Raw genomic sequence first — 14,302 nt, 5'->3', positions numbered from 1 at the left:
ATAAAAACAGGGTGTCTCCACAGAAATTACTGGGAAACCCATTGAAGCCGAAATTGCTACCGAATAGTTAATCGTTTTTATGTGAATGTTGAGATTCTGCCATTAGCCGCTTTGGGGAAGAGAGAGATTGAAGCTTGTCCATGTTCTGTAGAGATTAACGATTGACCAGAGCTGGGTAGGTGATGTGGCCTTGGTGAGTTTGTGCAGCTGTTTGTTAAAGGTTTACATGCAATAACTGTCGGGATGTAATAATGCAGAGAAGGAAAAAGGAAGTGAAGATGAGTGAAACATCTTCTCGGAGCCTCGAGTGCTTATGCTTTGTGTATTATTTGGTGGTAAGTCGTGTTGCTGTCAATCTGCTGTGCATTTCATTGTGACGACCATTTGGCTTTTCCCTGCTAGGAGGTTTATCAGACGACGGTCGAGTTCTTTGGAGAAACACCAAAAACACTTCCGCCATCTGCATTCTTCCCATTGTTTGTGCGCTTTTTTGCAGCTTACAAGGTAAAGGTGCACCTTCATTTACACTTCACCATAATTTTTATCCCCTCATTTTTGAAAAAAATGGGGGGGGACATTGTAATCGGCTGCGTCTGTCTTGCCTGCCTGTCCGTCCGTCCGTCCGTCCGTCACGCTATCTCCTCCGAAACGGTTGGACTGAAATTCACCTAATTTGATAGTTATGATCACAACATGGAAAGAAGGTGCAAGAGCAGTGCAAGTGCAACTATCATTTTTCCCCGCCACTTGGGTGAGGTCAAAAGGTCAAATACCAAAAAATGCAATTTTGAGCACATTTCAAACATTTTTAACTCAACTGGACTATGTCCAGCTGAGTTTTTGTCGACACCCAGTGTCCGTCGTCCGTCTGTCTGTCTGTCGTCTGTAAACAATTCGACGTCTACGCTCTAAAAGTCACAAATATTGATTAAATTTGATGAAACTTGTTATGCAGCATCTTTAAGACATAAACTAGTTTGGGATTGCATTTGGGCGTTGCACGCCCAAAAATGGGCGCGGCAGGGCGGCCATATTGAAAATCAATTTTTGTCATATTTTTTGCACATATAAACTATATAGTTTGTGGTTCTATTATGCATATTCTAACCATATTGATATAGACCAGTTGAGTTCAGGTTCCCTGGAACCTCTAGTTTAAATAAATTTTGTACATGCAGTAAACATTTGGCGCCGCATGAAATATGTAACGATTTTTTTTGTGTTTGACCCCCGGTTCATGCCCCAGGGAGTGGGGACCTCGGATCACAAGGGTCAAAACAAGAGGAAAAAACTATTTAACTCGAAATTTGATATTGGGTCATTCCTGGTGGAACTTCATGCCATCTTTCAGCTTTGCTTTAGATGGGAAGCATGGGGTTTTGCGATGGTGCGCCCTTGACTTTTTCTCCAGTTATTTTTCTTTCCAATGGTACCCACTACCCAATGGTACTCATGGTACCAATGGTACCCAGCTGATGATCAAGGCAGTTGAGAAATCGGTCAACTACTTATAGGTTGAGGTTATAACTTCAAATAAAATAGCAAATGTATAAATAGTGTGTGTGTGTGTGTGTGTGTGTGTGTGTGTGTGTGTGTGTGTGTGTGTGTGTGTGTGTGTGTGTGTGTGTGTGTGTGTGTGTGTGTGTGTGTGTGTGTGTGTGTGTGTGTTTTTTTTGTCCAGGGTCCAGCTTCCTTCTTGGGACTATAGTTCATTAATTGGTCTTTATTTTGATTGTTTTTTTTCTGTGAAGCAATCACTGTCTTGAATCTTTTAGTTATTAATATCTGGCACAGTTTTATTTTCAAATTTAAGGGAAAAAATATCGATGTACATATTATTATAAAGGCAAAAATAGGGAGGAGGCGTTTAAAACTGAGATTGATTTAAAAAAAAATAACGGAATGGAGAAATTAGAGTGAACGAGGGGTGGGGTGCAGGGTGCGGGGAGTGGGGGGGGGGGGGGGAAGCATTTTAGTCTAGTTAGAGAAAGTGTGTCTCGTCTCGTGTCATCCGAAGCTGACCGGGCAGGGGGGACCGATGAAAAGGAGGCACTCCGGGCGTCAATGACATCGATGCGACTGGTTTGCACCTCCCGGCATGCACCACGATACGTCCTCCCTCCTGCACACCACTGGGGAGGGAGAGGAAGAAGCTCCGGCCCTCTGACTTTCAGTGAGTGGAGACAGACTCTCCAGCATGGCCAATCCTATGTAGTGGCAAGTAAGGTGGCATGCTAGTGGCCCACCTGCTATCACGATGGCTACATCTGGTTGGAAGAACTGAGGCAATGCACAATTGGCCCATGCTGCTTTGTGGCCATAGCGCTGATTTTTTTTTTTTTTGTATACAGAGTCGAGGCTCGTGAAAGAGCTAACATTTATCAAACAAACAAATCAAACAAACAAGCAAACAAAGTATATAAAAAGGGGAGCGGTCGACAAGATAGGGAGAGAAGGGGAGGAAGCACACAAACACAACATTTGAGAGCAGGGACATCGGGAGATGTGTGGGAGGGAGAGGGCCTGGGGGGAGGCAGGATAGGTATAAAACGCAAGGACACCAAGGACTTCCAGGAAAGAAGTCAAAAGTCACCTCAAAAAAGTGGATTTGGGGTGAAATTAGCGGGGGTAGAAAAGATCAAGGTTTTGGATTGGGGAAGATAAGAGATGGTGGTGAACAGCCGTTTTAAAGACCTGGAGGGAGGAGTGGGATTGAAGAGAGTGAGGGAGTTTGTTCCAGAGGCGGGAGAAAAGAGGAATGAAGGAGTGAAGGTGAGCAGAGAGTCTTGATTTTGGCAGTTTAACCATAAGAGGGTTGCAGGCAGATCTTGTGCGACCTGCAGGAATATTTGGGGGACAGAGCCCAGAGAGAGCTGGGGGAGCAAGGCCGGAGAGGAGTCGGTAGAAGACGGAAAGACCACCAACCTGCCTGCGGTGATCAAGTGAAAGGCCCTCGGAGATAGCGTCATCGCGGGAGATTCCAATGATTCTGAACGCTTTGGTTTCAACAGCGTGAAGACGAGCTAGGTGTGAGGCAGGAGCACCAGCCCAGAGCGGAAAGCAGTACTCCATTGAGCTGCGGATGAAAGCCTTGTATGTGGTGAGGAACTCAGGTGTGCTAAGGAAGGACTTCACACGACGGAGGATGCCCAGTCGGCGACTGGCTTTGGAGGCCAGCTTGGAAATGTGGTTTTCCCAGGAAAGATCATGGCAGATAGTGAGACCCAAAAGCTTGAGTGACAGAACTTCTTGGAGAGGATTAATCCAAGCAGCACCTCTAATTGGCCGAGACGGTCTCTGTGTGTGAGCGCAACGCGCCGTTCGCCGGCATCCACCGGGCACTGGTGGCAACGCCTTGAAGGCGTGGGGTAGTTAGGTGGGTGCGTCTCCAAAGGAGGGGTCTTTGAGTCAATTCTTTCGTTTGTGAACTGTGCCACCTCCAGCACGAAAGAGGACTTGCTGTGTTCATGCTGGGGACTAATTGGCCATCCTTTATTTTGTCGCCCAGGTGTGTGAGTGAGTGATTGTGTATTAGTTTCATTGCTTCATAATTATCTTGTTTGTTTGGGATTCCGTTACTATTGTCTTGCACGCGTGTTCAAATTAAATTATGTATTTATTAAGCCTGTCTGGTTTTCACCATATTTCTTGCATTGACCGATAAAGTGGATGGGAACCCCTGGAGGGAAATTAATTATTTCGGGTAATCCCTTTATTTGGCTAACCTTGAAGCATGTGTAGACATGTGCAAGAACCGAGGTGCTTTGCACTACTGCTCAGGTGACACGTTGTCCAAATTAAACCTTGAGCCGGCTATCCACGGGATATTAGCTGGCATGTACGGTTACCATTTTTAACTCAACTGGACTACGTCCAGCTGAATTTTTGTTCACACCCAGTGTCCGTCGTCTGTCTGTCTGTCTGTCGTCTGTAAACAATTCGACGTCTACGCTCTAAAAGTCACAAATATTGATTAAATTTAATGAAACTTGTTTTGCAGCATCTTTAAGACATAAACTAGTTTGGGAATGCATTTGGGCGTTTCACGCCCAAAAATGGGCGCGGCAGGGCGGCCATATTGAAAAATAAATTTTTGTCATATAGTTAGCACATATAAACTATATAGTTTGTGGTTCTATTATGCATATTCTAACCATATTGATATACACCGGTTGAGTTCAGGTTCCCTGGAACCTCTCTAGTTTATTGATTGTGGTTGTGGGTGGGGAATGTCTCCATGAAAATGTAAACGGCTTTTCTCATAAGGTAACGTTTCTTTAACTGGCATCTCGAGCTTCGAATTAGAGAAGAGTTTAATGATGGCGAGGTTTTTTCTGTTTCAAGCCACGTGTTGTTTTGTCACAAAGGGCTCGGATCTCTTGGCCTTGGATTTCATGCAGTGGTGGACACTTTTGAGTCTCATGATAAAAGATCCAACATTTACCTCTTTTGTTTGCACACAGAAAGCAGAGAAGGACAACAAATGCCTACTTGAGCAAGAAGCGAAGCTTGAACAGAAAAAGGAGGAGAACATGGAGGTGGGAAAGGGAAAGGGCAAAGAGGTGAGGATTATTCTTGTTTACATCAACGTAGAGCTCATGTAAACATTAAAATATTTTTAGACGCAATGTGCAGATTGGAAAATGTCACTATGGCGTGACCAAGGGGAATCTACAAAGGGGCTTCCAAACAGGAGGTATTATTGGTACCAATTCTTATAACCCTCGAGTAATCTCACAGAAGTATTGAGACATTTATTTGTTATCGTATTCTTTTTGTACTTAACTCTGATTTGATCAGTGATTTGTCATGGATTTTATTTTATATCAATTTAGAATCTGAAACTGAACGGCACTGGATCTAAATTATATAGACCAGGCCGTGTAAGCCTTCCCTCTCAACGCCCTCCCCCCCCCCCCCCCTGACCCTTCACCATTGCCATTTTGAATTTTCTCTTGTTCTGCATTCCTGCCTGAAATATGGGCTGCAAGTGGTCAGGTCTTTGTGGAGGTTTATTGGCACAACGTTGCATCACTTGCTACCTTTATTTAAATGTGGTTGCTCTGAACAGAAGCTTCTGGCCTATAAACTAATCGACAAGGTCGTTCATGTCCATATAATTATAGTAGGGCATGCAAAGGGCAACCTGCACAAGCAGTATGTTTGTAATCTAAATGCACACAAAAGTTGATTCGTAGGTCTGTGACCTAAAAGAAGGAAGAAATTAAATTGGGGGTGATCGTGAAAATGTTTAGTAAACTAGAACGGCACTCGGTAGAGCGCACGCCTCCGCCAGGCTAAACAGTTTGCGTTTTTATCCCACTGATGGGACAGATCTGCATCCGGACCTTAACCAGTATCTAATCTGCTGGGTATTGTCACCTACTCAACCCTTCCACCACGTTTTGTCATAATCCGTCCACATCTTCTTGAAATATCATATTATATGTCGTTTTTGGCTCCATTTCTCATTGGTGAAGAATCATTTGGAAAAAAAAAATCGTCATATCTGGATCTTCCTAAAATCGAATCAATTCGTCCTTGACACACACCCGACCTGTCCGCCAAGTTTTTTTCCCAATCCGTCCGTACCTTTTTGAGATATCCTGTTATATATATATATAGTTTTTGGCCTAATCACTCAATTGTGAAGAATCTCCTAAAAAAATACTTGGATCCATATCTGGGATGTTCACCAAAATCTAATAATTTCGTCCTTGTCACACACCCAACCTGTCCACAAAATTTCAGCGGAATCTGTCCATAACGTTTTGAGATATTGTTCTCAGACTGACGGGTGAAAACGTAATCTACCTCCATCTTTGGTGGAGGAGGTAATAAAGCATTTGCTGCTTGATGGTGCATTTTTTAATTTTCATATCAGGATTTGAAGTAGCTCGGGAAAAAGAATTGGTGGTGATTTTTCAAACTTCATTTTGTTTAAGTGCATGGGGTGTAGATATCCAGAATGAAGGCCAAAACTGTCTCCTGCTTTGTTTTGGTTTCCTTGTATACATTTTCAAGTTCCTCATATAGTTCCAGATAACTTTTATCAAGTATGTTTGTGAATGGTTTTAGTGTCGTGTTTCACTCTGTGCTGTTGGCCTTGCATGAGGGACCCTGTTTAAAAAAAAGAAAGTTGAACCTTGCCTATTGTTTGCAGGAATCTACAAAAAACAACTTGAAGAAGCAAGCGAACGTGATAGCTGAGCTCAAGATGAGGCAAAATGGAGGCAATGATCGTGTTGTGTACAAAGACAAGGATGGCGCCATTGACACAATAATTTCTGGTACGCATCCCATGTTGCTTACGCCGACGCTTATGGCCAAGGCCATACCACGACTGTCTTGTTGCCTCGACTTTTTAACCGTTTTGACCTCCCCGAGTTGGGTAATTTGGCCGTGTGGTTAGAAACCAGTTTCCTTCTCCACTGGTTGGTGTGGGTTCGATTCCCAAAGTTGCTCACTCTCACCATTTCACACTTGTCAAGTGTGGTGAGTACATCGCATACCTCTCACCACGAGTTTATGGAGGCCTTCATCATTCTACAGCAGGACGAAAATGACTGATTTAGGTTTCTGGTTCGGATGACATTCCTTTATGGAGCCACGTTAAAGGACAACACAGCGAGTTCCTAATGTTTCTGTTTATGTAAAGCATTCGGTATATTTTAAGTGATTCTTCACCATTTGGAGATAGGGCCAAAAACAATATATAGCACGATATCTCAAAATGTTGTGGACGAATTTGGACGAAACTTGGTGGACCGGTTGGGTGCGTTACAAGGATGAATCTATTCCAGTTTGGTGAAGATCCGAATATCGATTCGGATAGGAGGATTTTATTCAACTTTTAAGTGATTTTTCACCATTTTTTTTTTTTTTTTTTTTTTTTTTGTATACTGAATCGAGGCTCGTGAAAGAGCTAACATTTACTTCATAAACAAATCAACCAGACAAACAAAATATATAAAAAGAGGGAGCGGAAGACAAGATGGGGAGAGAAGGGGAAGCACACAAACACAACATTTGAGAGCAGGGAGATGCGTGGAAGGGAGAGGGCTTGGGGGGAGGAGGCGTGGGAAGGGGGGGAGGGGGGGGGAGGGAGAAGTATAAAACACAAGGACACCAAGGACTTCCAGGACAGAAGTTGGTATTTCAAAAAAGTGGAATTGGGGTGAAATTAGCAGGGGTAGAAAAGATCAAGGTTTTGGATGGGGGAAGATAAGAGATGGTGGTAAACAGCTGTTTTAAAGACCTGGAGGGTGGAGTGGGATTGAAGAGAGTGAGGGAGTTTGTTCCAGAGGCGGGACAAAAGAGGAATGAAGGAGTGAAGGTGAGCAGAGAGTCTTGATTTTGGCAGTTTAACCATAAGAGGGTTTCAGGCAGATCTTGTGCGACCTGTAGGAATATTTGCAGGACAGAGCCCAGAGAAAGCTGGGGGGGCAAGGCCAGAGAGGAGTCGGTAGAAGACGGAAAGACCACCAACCTGCCTGCGGTGAGTGAGTGAGAGGCCCTTGGAGTTAGCTTCATCGCGGGAGATTCCAATGATTCTGAAAGATCGGGCGAAAAGCGACATATAACATATTTTAAAAGGTTATGGACGAGTTATGACTAAACTTGGTGGACGAGTTGGTTAGGTGACAAGAACAAGCAGATTCGATTTTGCTTGAGGTCCGAATCCAGATCCGGCCTATCAGTGGGATACAAAACATAAACTGTTCAGCCTGGTGGAGGTATGCACTCTACTGAGTGCAGTTATAGTTTATTGCATTTGTCTTCTCCAAAAAACGGTCTCCAGCAAATGTTGATAGCGCTTTCTCACTTTCCGAGGATTACGAGCTCTATTCCACGCATTATGCTATGAGGCTGGCATGATAGCTTAGAGAGATGCACACTCGCCCCTGAGCTTTGTACCCTGGGTTTGAATCCCTACTCAACTATAAACTGTCACCCTGGTGTTTCGCGTGCGGGGCAAGGCATTATTGTTTGCTTTGTCCTTCAGATTGATGTTAAACTGAGTGTCCCATGTTCTAGCATTTGTTATGATAGGCGTTAAAGATCCCACAGTGTCATTCATGAAGAATATGCGAGTTATGAAAATCACGCTGAACAAATTGCAACACCCTGCTCTAACCTCCAGGGGGAACTTACATCAGCTTAAACACTCCAGGGCTTAAACATCAGCTTAAGCTCCTTTCCCCGTTTCCTCCTTCCAAGCCAATGATACTACTCACAATCACATGATGGATATGAAAAAAGAAGAAGATACAAGAGAATGGCACTCGACATACGTGCAGAAAAGTTCAGAAAAACCAACATGTTAATTCTGTGCAAGATTTTTTGTGAATATACAGTAAACCCTTCATATTCATGAGTTCCAAGTATTCGCAAATTGGTAAATGTATACCTAATTTGTGACCCATCGACTTCCAGCATTCGTGAGTTTGCGGGCCCCTATCACTTTTTTTTTTTTTTTGTATACAAGATGGAGGCTCGTGTAAGAGCTAACATTAATGACAAAAAACCCGCTGAGGCACATTACCCCCACATCACCTCTCACCCACTGAGGCTCGCACATGTTGATACTGTCCAGTACTGTATTTGGTATGTCTGCGCAGCGTGGGAACTCCACCCCGGACACCCTCCCTGTCCTTCCTTCTCTCAGCAATTCCTGAACCGCAAACAGTCGCTGTAACTCTTGTTTCGCTATCGTGACCTTGTGCTATTTTTTTGCTTTTTAATTGCCCTTAATCATGGCCTCTCTCTCTCTCTGTTAGTGTAAGATGAGTGGGGTAGGTGGGTCTGTTGGAAAGAGGCAGAAGAAAGTGATTAGTTTGAGTGAAAAAGTGAATGTGTTCGTTCATCAAATTTTCCTTGGACGATCCTCCCGAGCAATCATCCTTCTTACTTACCCTCCAACACCACCAGTATCACCATCACATTATCGTTATTATAATCATCATCATCATCATCATCATCAAACGTCAATGAAAACACACAGTTCTGTATATTGCAATTTGTTTATTTTAATCATTGTTCTTTAACATTTCCCTCCCCCTCACCCTTCCCTATTTTCAGTCTGACACGGGAACCTAATCCCCCTTTCCCTTTAAACCAAGGTATCCGTATTCAAGAGTTCTGCATTTGTGAGGTTTTCCAGGAGCGTAACCCTCCCAAATATGGAGGGCTTATTGCACATTTAAATGTGACTCTTTGGAATATTACTCCATCACAAATATGATAAGCGATGTGAAACAGGTCAACAAACAAATATGACAACTTTTTGTGACCACGGCCTTTAAAAGTGCATGAATATTTATTTTCCATTGGCAATTTAGTGCCGTCTCACTGTCTCACATTTCCCCCATTTTATGCAACAGGCTTCTGTTTTCCGATGTCCTTGTTAAGTTTCCACTACCTGAAAACGGTGTACAACACTTGTTCAAGTAAGAGCCAATGTGTCGTCTTTTGCGAATGGAGGAATATAGGATGGCCTTCTGCTGCTTTTTGTACCCAAGATCTAGGTTCATGGAAGAGTGTGTAGCAGGGTAGCCGTTTTTCAGATACCTTGGAGTTACGTCCCTGCCCTATCCGGGTCTCAGGCTCAGTTGGCTCTGGCTGACAATACCTGGTATGGGCCCCTTGTCCAGGGTAACGGATCCCCACTGCCTTGTGGGGGAAGCCTCTTCAGGCGAAGGCTATGAGAATGACACTCAGATATCAAATCGCACCTGTAGGTAAGCCTGGGCAGCCAGCCCTACATCGTGGATAAACGTGCCCATGAAAGTCAGTGGTGACACCAATTCAGGCATCATGCGCAGCATCTGCAGACAGTTGTGTCCACTATGGACACCGAGGGTATGGATGGGGTGTGACACGAGATGGCTTAAGGGAGGAGAGGGATTGAACAGCCTCAGCAAGGAGGTTCCACAAACGGGAGAAAAGAAAAACAAAAAAAGTGGCTGTGTGGGAAGCCGGGATTTCAGGAATTCAAGCAGAAGTTGCTTCTGAAGAATGGCACATTCGAATCATGTGTTTGAGGCCATGTATACATATTACATATATGCAATATTACATATACCAGGCTTTATGCGCACGTATGATTCACACCATTTGCCCTCCTTTTTGATCATCCATTTTCCGACCCATATTGTGACCTTTATATAAGCGTGGTGGATTTGATTACATAGCAGCCACCATGTTTTTATTCACTTTTATATTAAGATCTGATGTTATTTCTATCAAGGTCAAATTTGCACATTTCCTAGAATTACTACTTTATTACAACCTCTTTCCCTTCATCCAATCTGCCCACAGATCTGAAGAACAAGCCATTCCTTCGCCAACACTGTAGGAAAAGCAACGACCTGAGCTCGTTGACCATGCAATCTCAACAGGTGTCTGTTTAAAAGATCCCTCTTGTATCACAAATGCATCATGCAAGCAGTTGTATTTGGTCTTGGAAAAAATGGCAACGGCCCTCGAGAAGCCAAGTTGTCCGACGCTACAAACTAATTAATCGCGGTCAATTTTTCAAAGTGCCTGTGAATGTTTGCACTTGGTCTGCCGGCTCTTCCTTCGGGATCGTGGCTGCTGTTTGTGGAGTCTGTCCACTGACGGTCATCCAACTGGTTTTCATTTGGATTCTTCACTGGTTCATGTTGTACCACTATTTGCTACAACTTCGTTCGGAGATTCGTTTTTATTTTCTGAAAGAGGTTTAGTGCTTGTATTGTTCACCTTTTATGCAAAATCTTTGAGTTGTCACTAATTAATAAGTCATCTGTCCTTTATGTTAAACCATTGGGTTTTATGCCAGTGTTTAGGATTCTGTTTTTGGTTGAGGAATTACCATGGGCATTCAAAAAGGTCTTGGACACCTAGATGCACACTGTTGTCCAGACACACCATAAAAAAATATAAATATAAACTTAGTGTCCCTGGGACGGGTATGATAGTCTCGAGTTACGCACACTCGTCTCTGAGATTTGGCTAGCCTGGGTTTGAATCTCAGCCCAGTTGTAAACTGTCTTCCTGGTGACCTTCCTGGTTTCGCCGGCAGGGCAAGGCATCAATGTCTGCACCGGCCATCAGAGGGATGTTAAGCAGGTGGGACCCACAGGATATGAACTGCCAGCATTAGTCGGTTGATGTTAAACATCCCACAGTCTCCTCCGCAAAGAGTAGGTGAGTGGTCACCAGCCAAATTCTAAATTCCTGCATTGACTTCCATTGGAAAGCAACAGCAGGCCATCCAATCTAATCCTTGCCATGAAGCTTCTCTGGCAGCACTGAACCTGCCTTCAGACAGAACACCAGAATGAAAGTGTCCTTCACTTCAATGCACTTGCTCAATTTGTTGTTCAAACGGTCTATTGCGGTAATAGAGAAGTTTTAAGATTGCTCCTTCGGCCACATCTGTTTTTATCCATGTAAAGAAGCGTATGGAAGAGCAGAGAAACATATGGCAATAGATTGACAGACAAAATGGGTCAAAGGGAAAACTCTGGGATAACAACAAATGGATGTACCACAGGACAAGGAGAGGTTGAGTACAGTCCCAGCAAGTGGAGTAAGACTCAGAAGATAGCTTCGGTCCATTCGTCCAGTGAATTGAGGGAAGGGAAGGGATACAGTTCGAAAGTCAAAACAGATAAGTCACTGGGAGCTAAGTCCAGGCTGTGTGGGTGTCATGTAGCTACTCAAAGCCATGGTCACAATTAGTGGTCTGCACAACATGGGGTTTTTGTACAGGTTATATCATTATTGAGAAGCACAACTTTGGTCGACATCCCTCGGTGTTCAAAGGGTATGTGTGCACAGACTTTGAGAGAGTTGGGTTGAGATGTCAACATGTTGCTTTGTCGGAATGGTGGGGTGATTGGCACATGTGTGTTTCGTTTAAGTGTTTTCCTTTTTGAGCCCCACATTATAGAGTGATTCTTTGCGTCACCATCTGAAATTTTCCAACATCCATCTTTTTCCAACAACTATCAGTAGAACAACAAATTTTCCAATGCGTGTTGAAATTAACTGGAACGACTATTTTTAGCCTTGATATGTATTTGTGAAGAAAAAAAATTACAACAATGAGGGTCTGACAACAACTTTGTACATGCAGTACATGGTGGCCTATATTAGACAGGTCCAGATTTCAATATTTGTGCTTCAAAAAAAGTGTTGTAGGCATTTCGTGTTAAAAGTCGGCAAACAAGTTTTTTAGGGTAATTTGAGGGTGCTGAATTCAAAAAAATTGTTTTCCAGGCTGAATTTTGTGGTTTTGACCCTCAAATTCCCCAAAAAACCAAAATGGCCGCCATTTTTACCATATTTTGCATGAAAGCTCGGCTTATATGTATCACAGGAGGTTAAAAATTGTGACAATACCCATGTTTGTGATACTGAGGATTCCAGATATACTGTTACTCACCATTCCTACCTACCAACCACAAGAAGAAGATGAGTTCCTGTCCATGATCCACGTTGCCCTCAAGGTTAGAAGTGACATCCTTTCACACCCAGCTTACGAAGGAGTTAATGTCAGTGAAGAGGAAGCTATTAAATGTGTACCAGATAGTTTGTACATGTTTCTTAACCTAATGATAGGTGGCCAGTGTCTACTGGAGCAAGATGCTGATGAGGACAGCAGTGATGGTGCAGATGAGTCCGTAAGATGCTGTCATATATTTAGTCTCGCACAGGATTTGTTTGATCTATACAGTTAGTGGTGACAGGCACTTGACTCCAAAACATATTGGATTGGGCAGCACTCTGCACCAATCACCTCGTTCAAAAGAACTAGTGAAATTATTCCACAATGCTGGGCATGTAATAAGCAATACACATAGCAATCAACCGATGATCTCTCTGAAGCATTGCTAAAGTTCAAACCAAATCATACCACGGTACCCCAAATTTCACCAAATGGACACGTCCAAATTCACCTTCATCTGCCAGGATCGCTGGAATCTACTTTAACAGGCAGCAAGTGCTTAATTAATGTATGTACTTTGAAGAATGATTTCACGTCATACTAATTTATCATAAAACTTTGAATTCAAGATGGCAGGCAAACCAAACTGGTTACAACTTATGTGGAAGCTTTTTTTGGGGGGGGGGGAACTTTGGTATTACAGACATGGGTGTTGTCATCGTTTTAAACACAAGTGTTATTTATGCCTATGAGTAACGGTACCCGCCCTACGGGCGTGGCTTCAATTGGGAGGCCCAAATGAAAAGGTAAAATATCAGAAATTGAAGGCTTTTTTAAAAAATTTCAACGATTCATATTGTTGCGGTTTTGAAAGTGTAAATATAACATCATTAAAGGTTAAAGATTTGTCCCCATAGTTAGTCCACAAGCAACACGTGGGCCCCTTAGAACATTAGTTATGTCATAGTATGTGTGAGGATAAGGCCATTTCCCTAGTATCATCTGCGTTGTGTAAAAGAAATAAGATAGGCCCCCGTTCATTTTGCCTCCACCCTCCAAATCCACCTCGTTTGTTACGCTTTGGCCGCCAGCAGCATTAGCTGCCTTTTGCTCGCTCCAACTAGTCGGGTGGCCACGAGGTAGGCCTGAGAGAGGGTGGGGCCGGCGTTGAGGTCGGGGAGTGGCAGCGGGAGACGGTAAGAGCCACCAGCCAATCAGGGCTCGGTGGGCATGGCTTGAGAGGGCGTGGTAAGGGCACATCTAGCAAGTGCTGGAAGGTTCGCTGAAAAGGCTATATAAGTCTTGGCACCAAGCCCTTAAGGAGGACTGTCGAGGACTCGCTGGGGAAGGTTGGCTTTGAGAGGACTCTCATGTTTGGGCTTGCGGTAAAAGGACTGGCCAGGAGAACTTCGTTGAAAGAGAACTTGCAGAGGATACGCGCACTGTAAGAGGACTTGCCCGATTTGCGCTCTGTCAGAGGACTTCTGCGGGAGAGGCGCTTTGCCATTGAACTGTATTGGGAGCGCGTATAGCGCCGGTTCTTCTATTACGTACGCGGCCATGACCGCAAGTATAACCGCCAAGCCCGGTTCATCTATTACGTACGCGACCGTGGTCGCAAGTAACCGCCCAGCCAGCCTTACCTTTCGCCCCGCATTTAACCCCGTAATTGTCCGATCCGCGCCAACAACCCACGGGGAGCTTCTGCCGCCCTGACAATCTTCTTCACGGTGTGAGTCGAGGACCGGAGCGAACTGCCTGGACGCCATCATCCCTGGACCATCAACCTGACCATCTACATCCCCGTGTGAGTGTGTCTGAGTGTGAAACAGGCCCGTGTCCTGGGATAAGTATAAGACTGTATAA

General features: G+C 44.0%; 1 protein-coding gene across 2 annotated transcripts in view; it reads left to right on the top strand.

Moving 5' to 3' along the window:
• The window catches only part of LOC137416907 (formin-like protein 3), a 48,605-nt gene extending 37,403 nt beyond the window's left edge, over positions 1–11,202 (top strand). The window contains exons 6-9 of one of the 2 annotated variants that reach the window (XM_078781375.1): positions 403–504; positions 4,464–4,562; positions 6,164–6,290; positions 10,321–11,202. In XM_078781375.1, coding sequence (XP_078637501.1) covers positions 403–504; positions 4,464–4,495 — 134 coding nt within the window. In that variant the 3' untranslated portion in view covers positions 4,496–4,562; positions 6,164–6,290; positions 10,321–11,202. The remainder of the gene's footprint in view (positions 1–402; positions 505–4,463; positions 4,563–6,163; positions 6,291–10,320) is intronic. The other variant, XM_078781376.1, reaches the window with a different exon arrangement.
• Positions 11,203–14,302: the final 3,100 nt, after the last annotated feature.

Source organism: Myxine glutinosa, chromosome 7 (genome assembly GCF_964187855.1).
Source record: "Myxine glutinosa chromosome 7, kmMyxGlut1.1, whole genome shotgun sequence".
Lineage (NCBI taxonomy): Eukaryota > Metazoa > Chordata > Myxini > Myxiniformes > Myxinidae > Myxine > Myxine glutinosa.
Note: the sequence above shows the minus strand (reverse complement) of the source record. Positions and strands in the feature narration are given on the sequence as shown.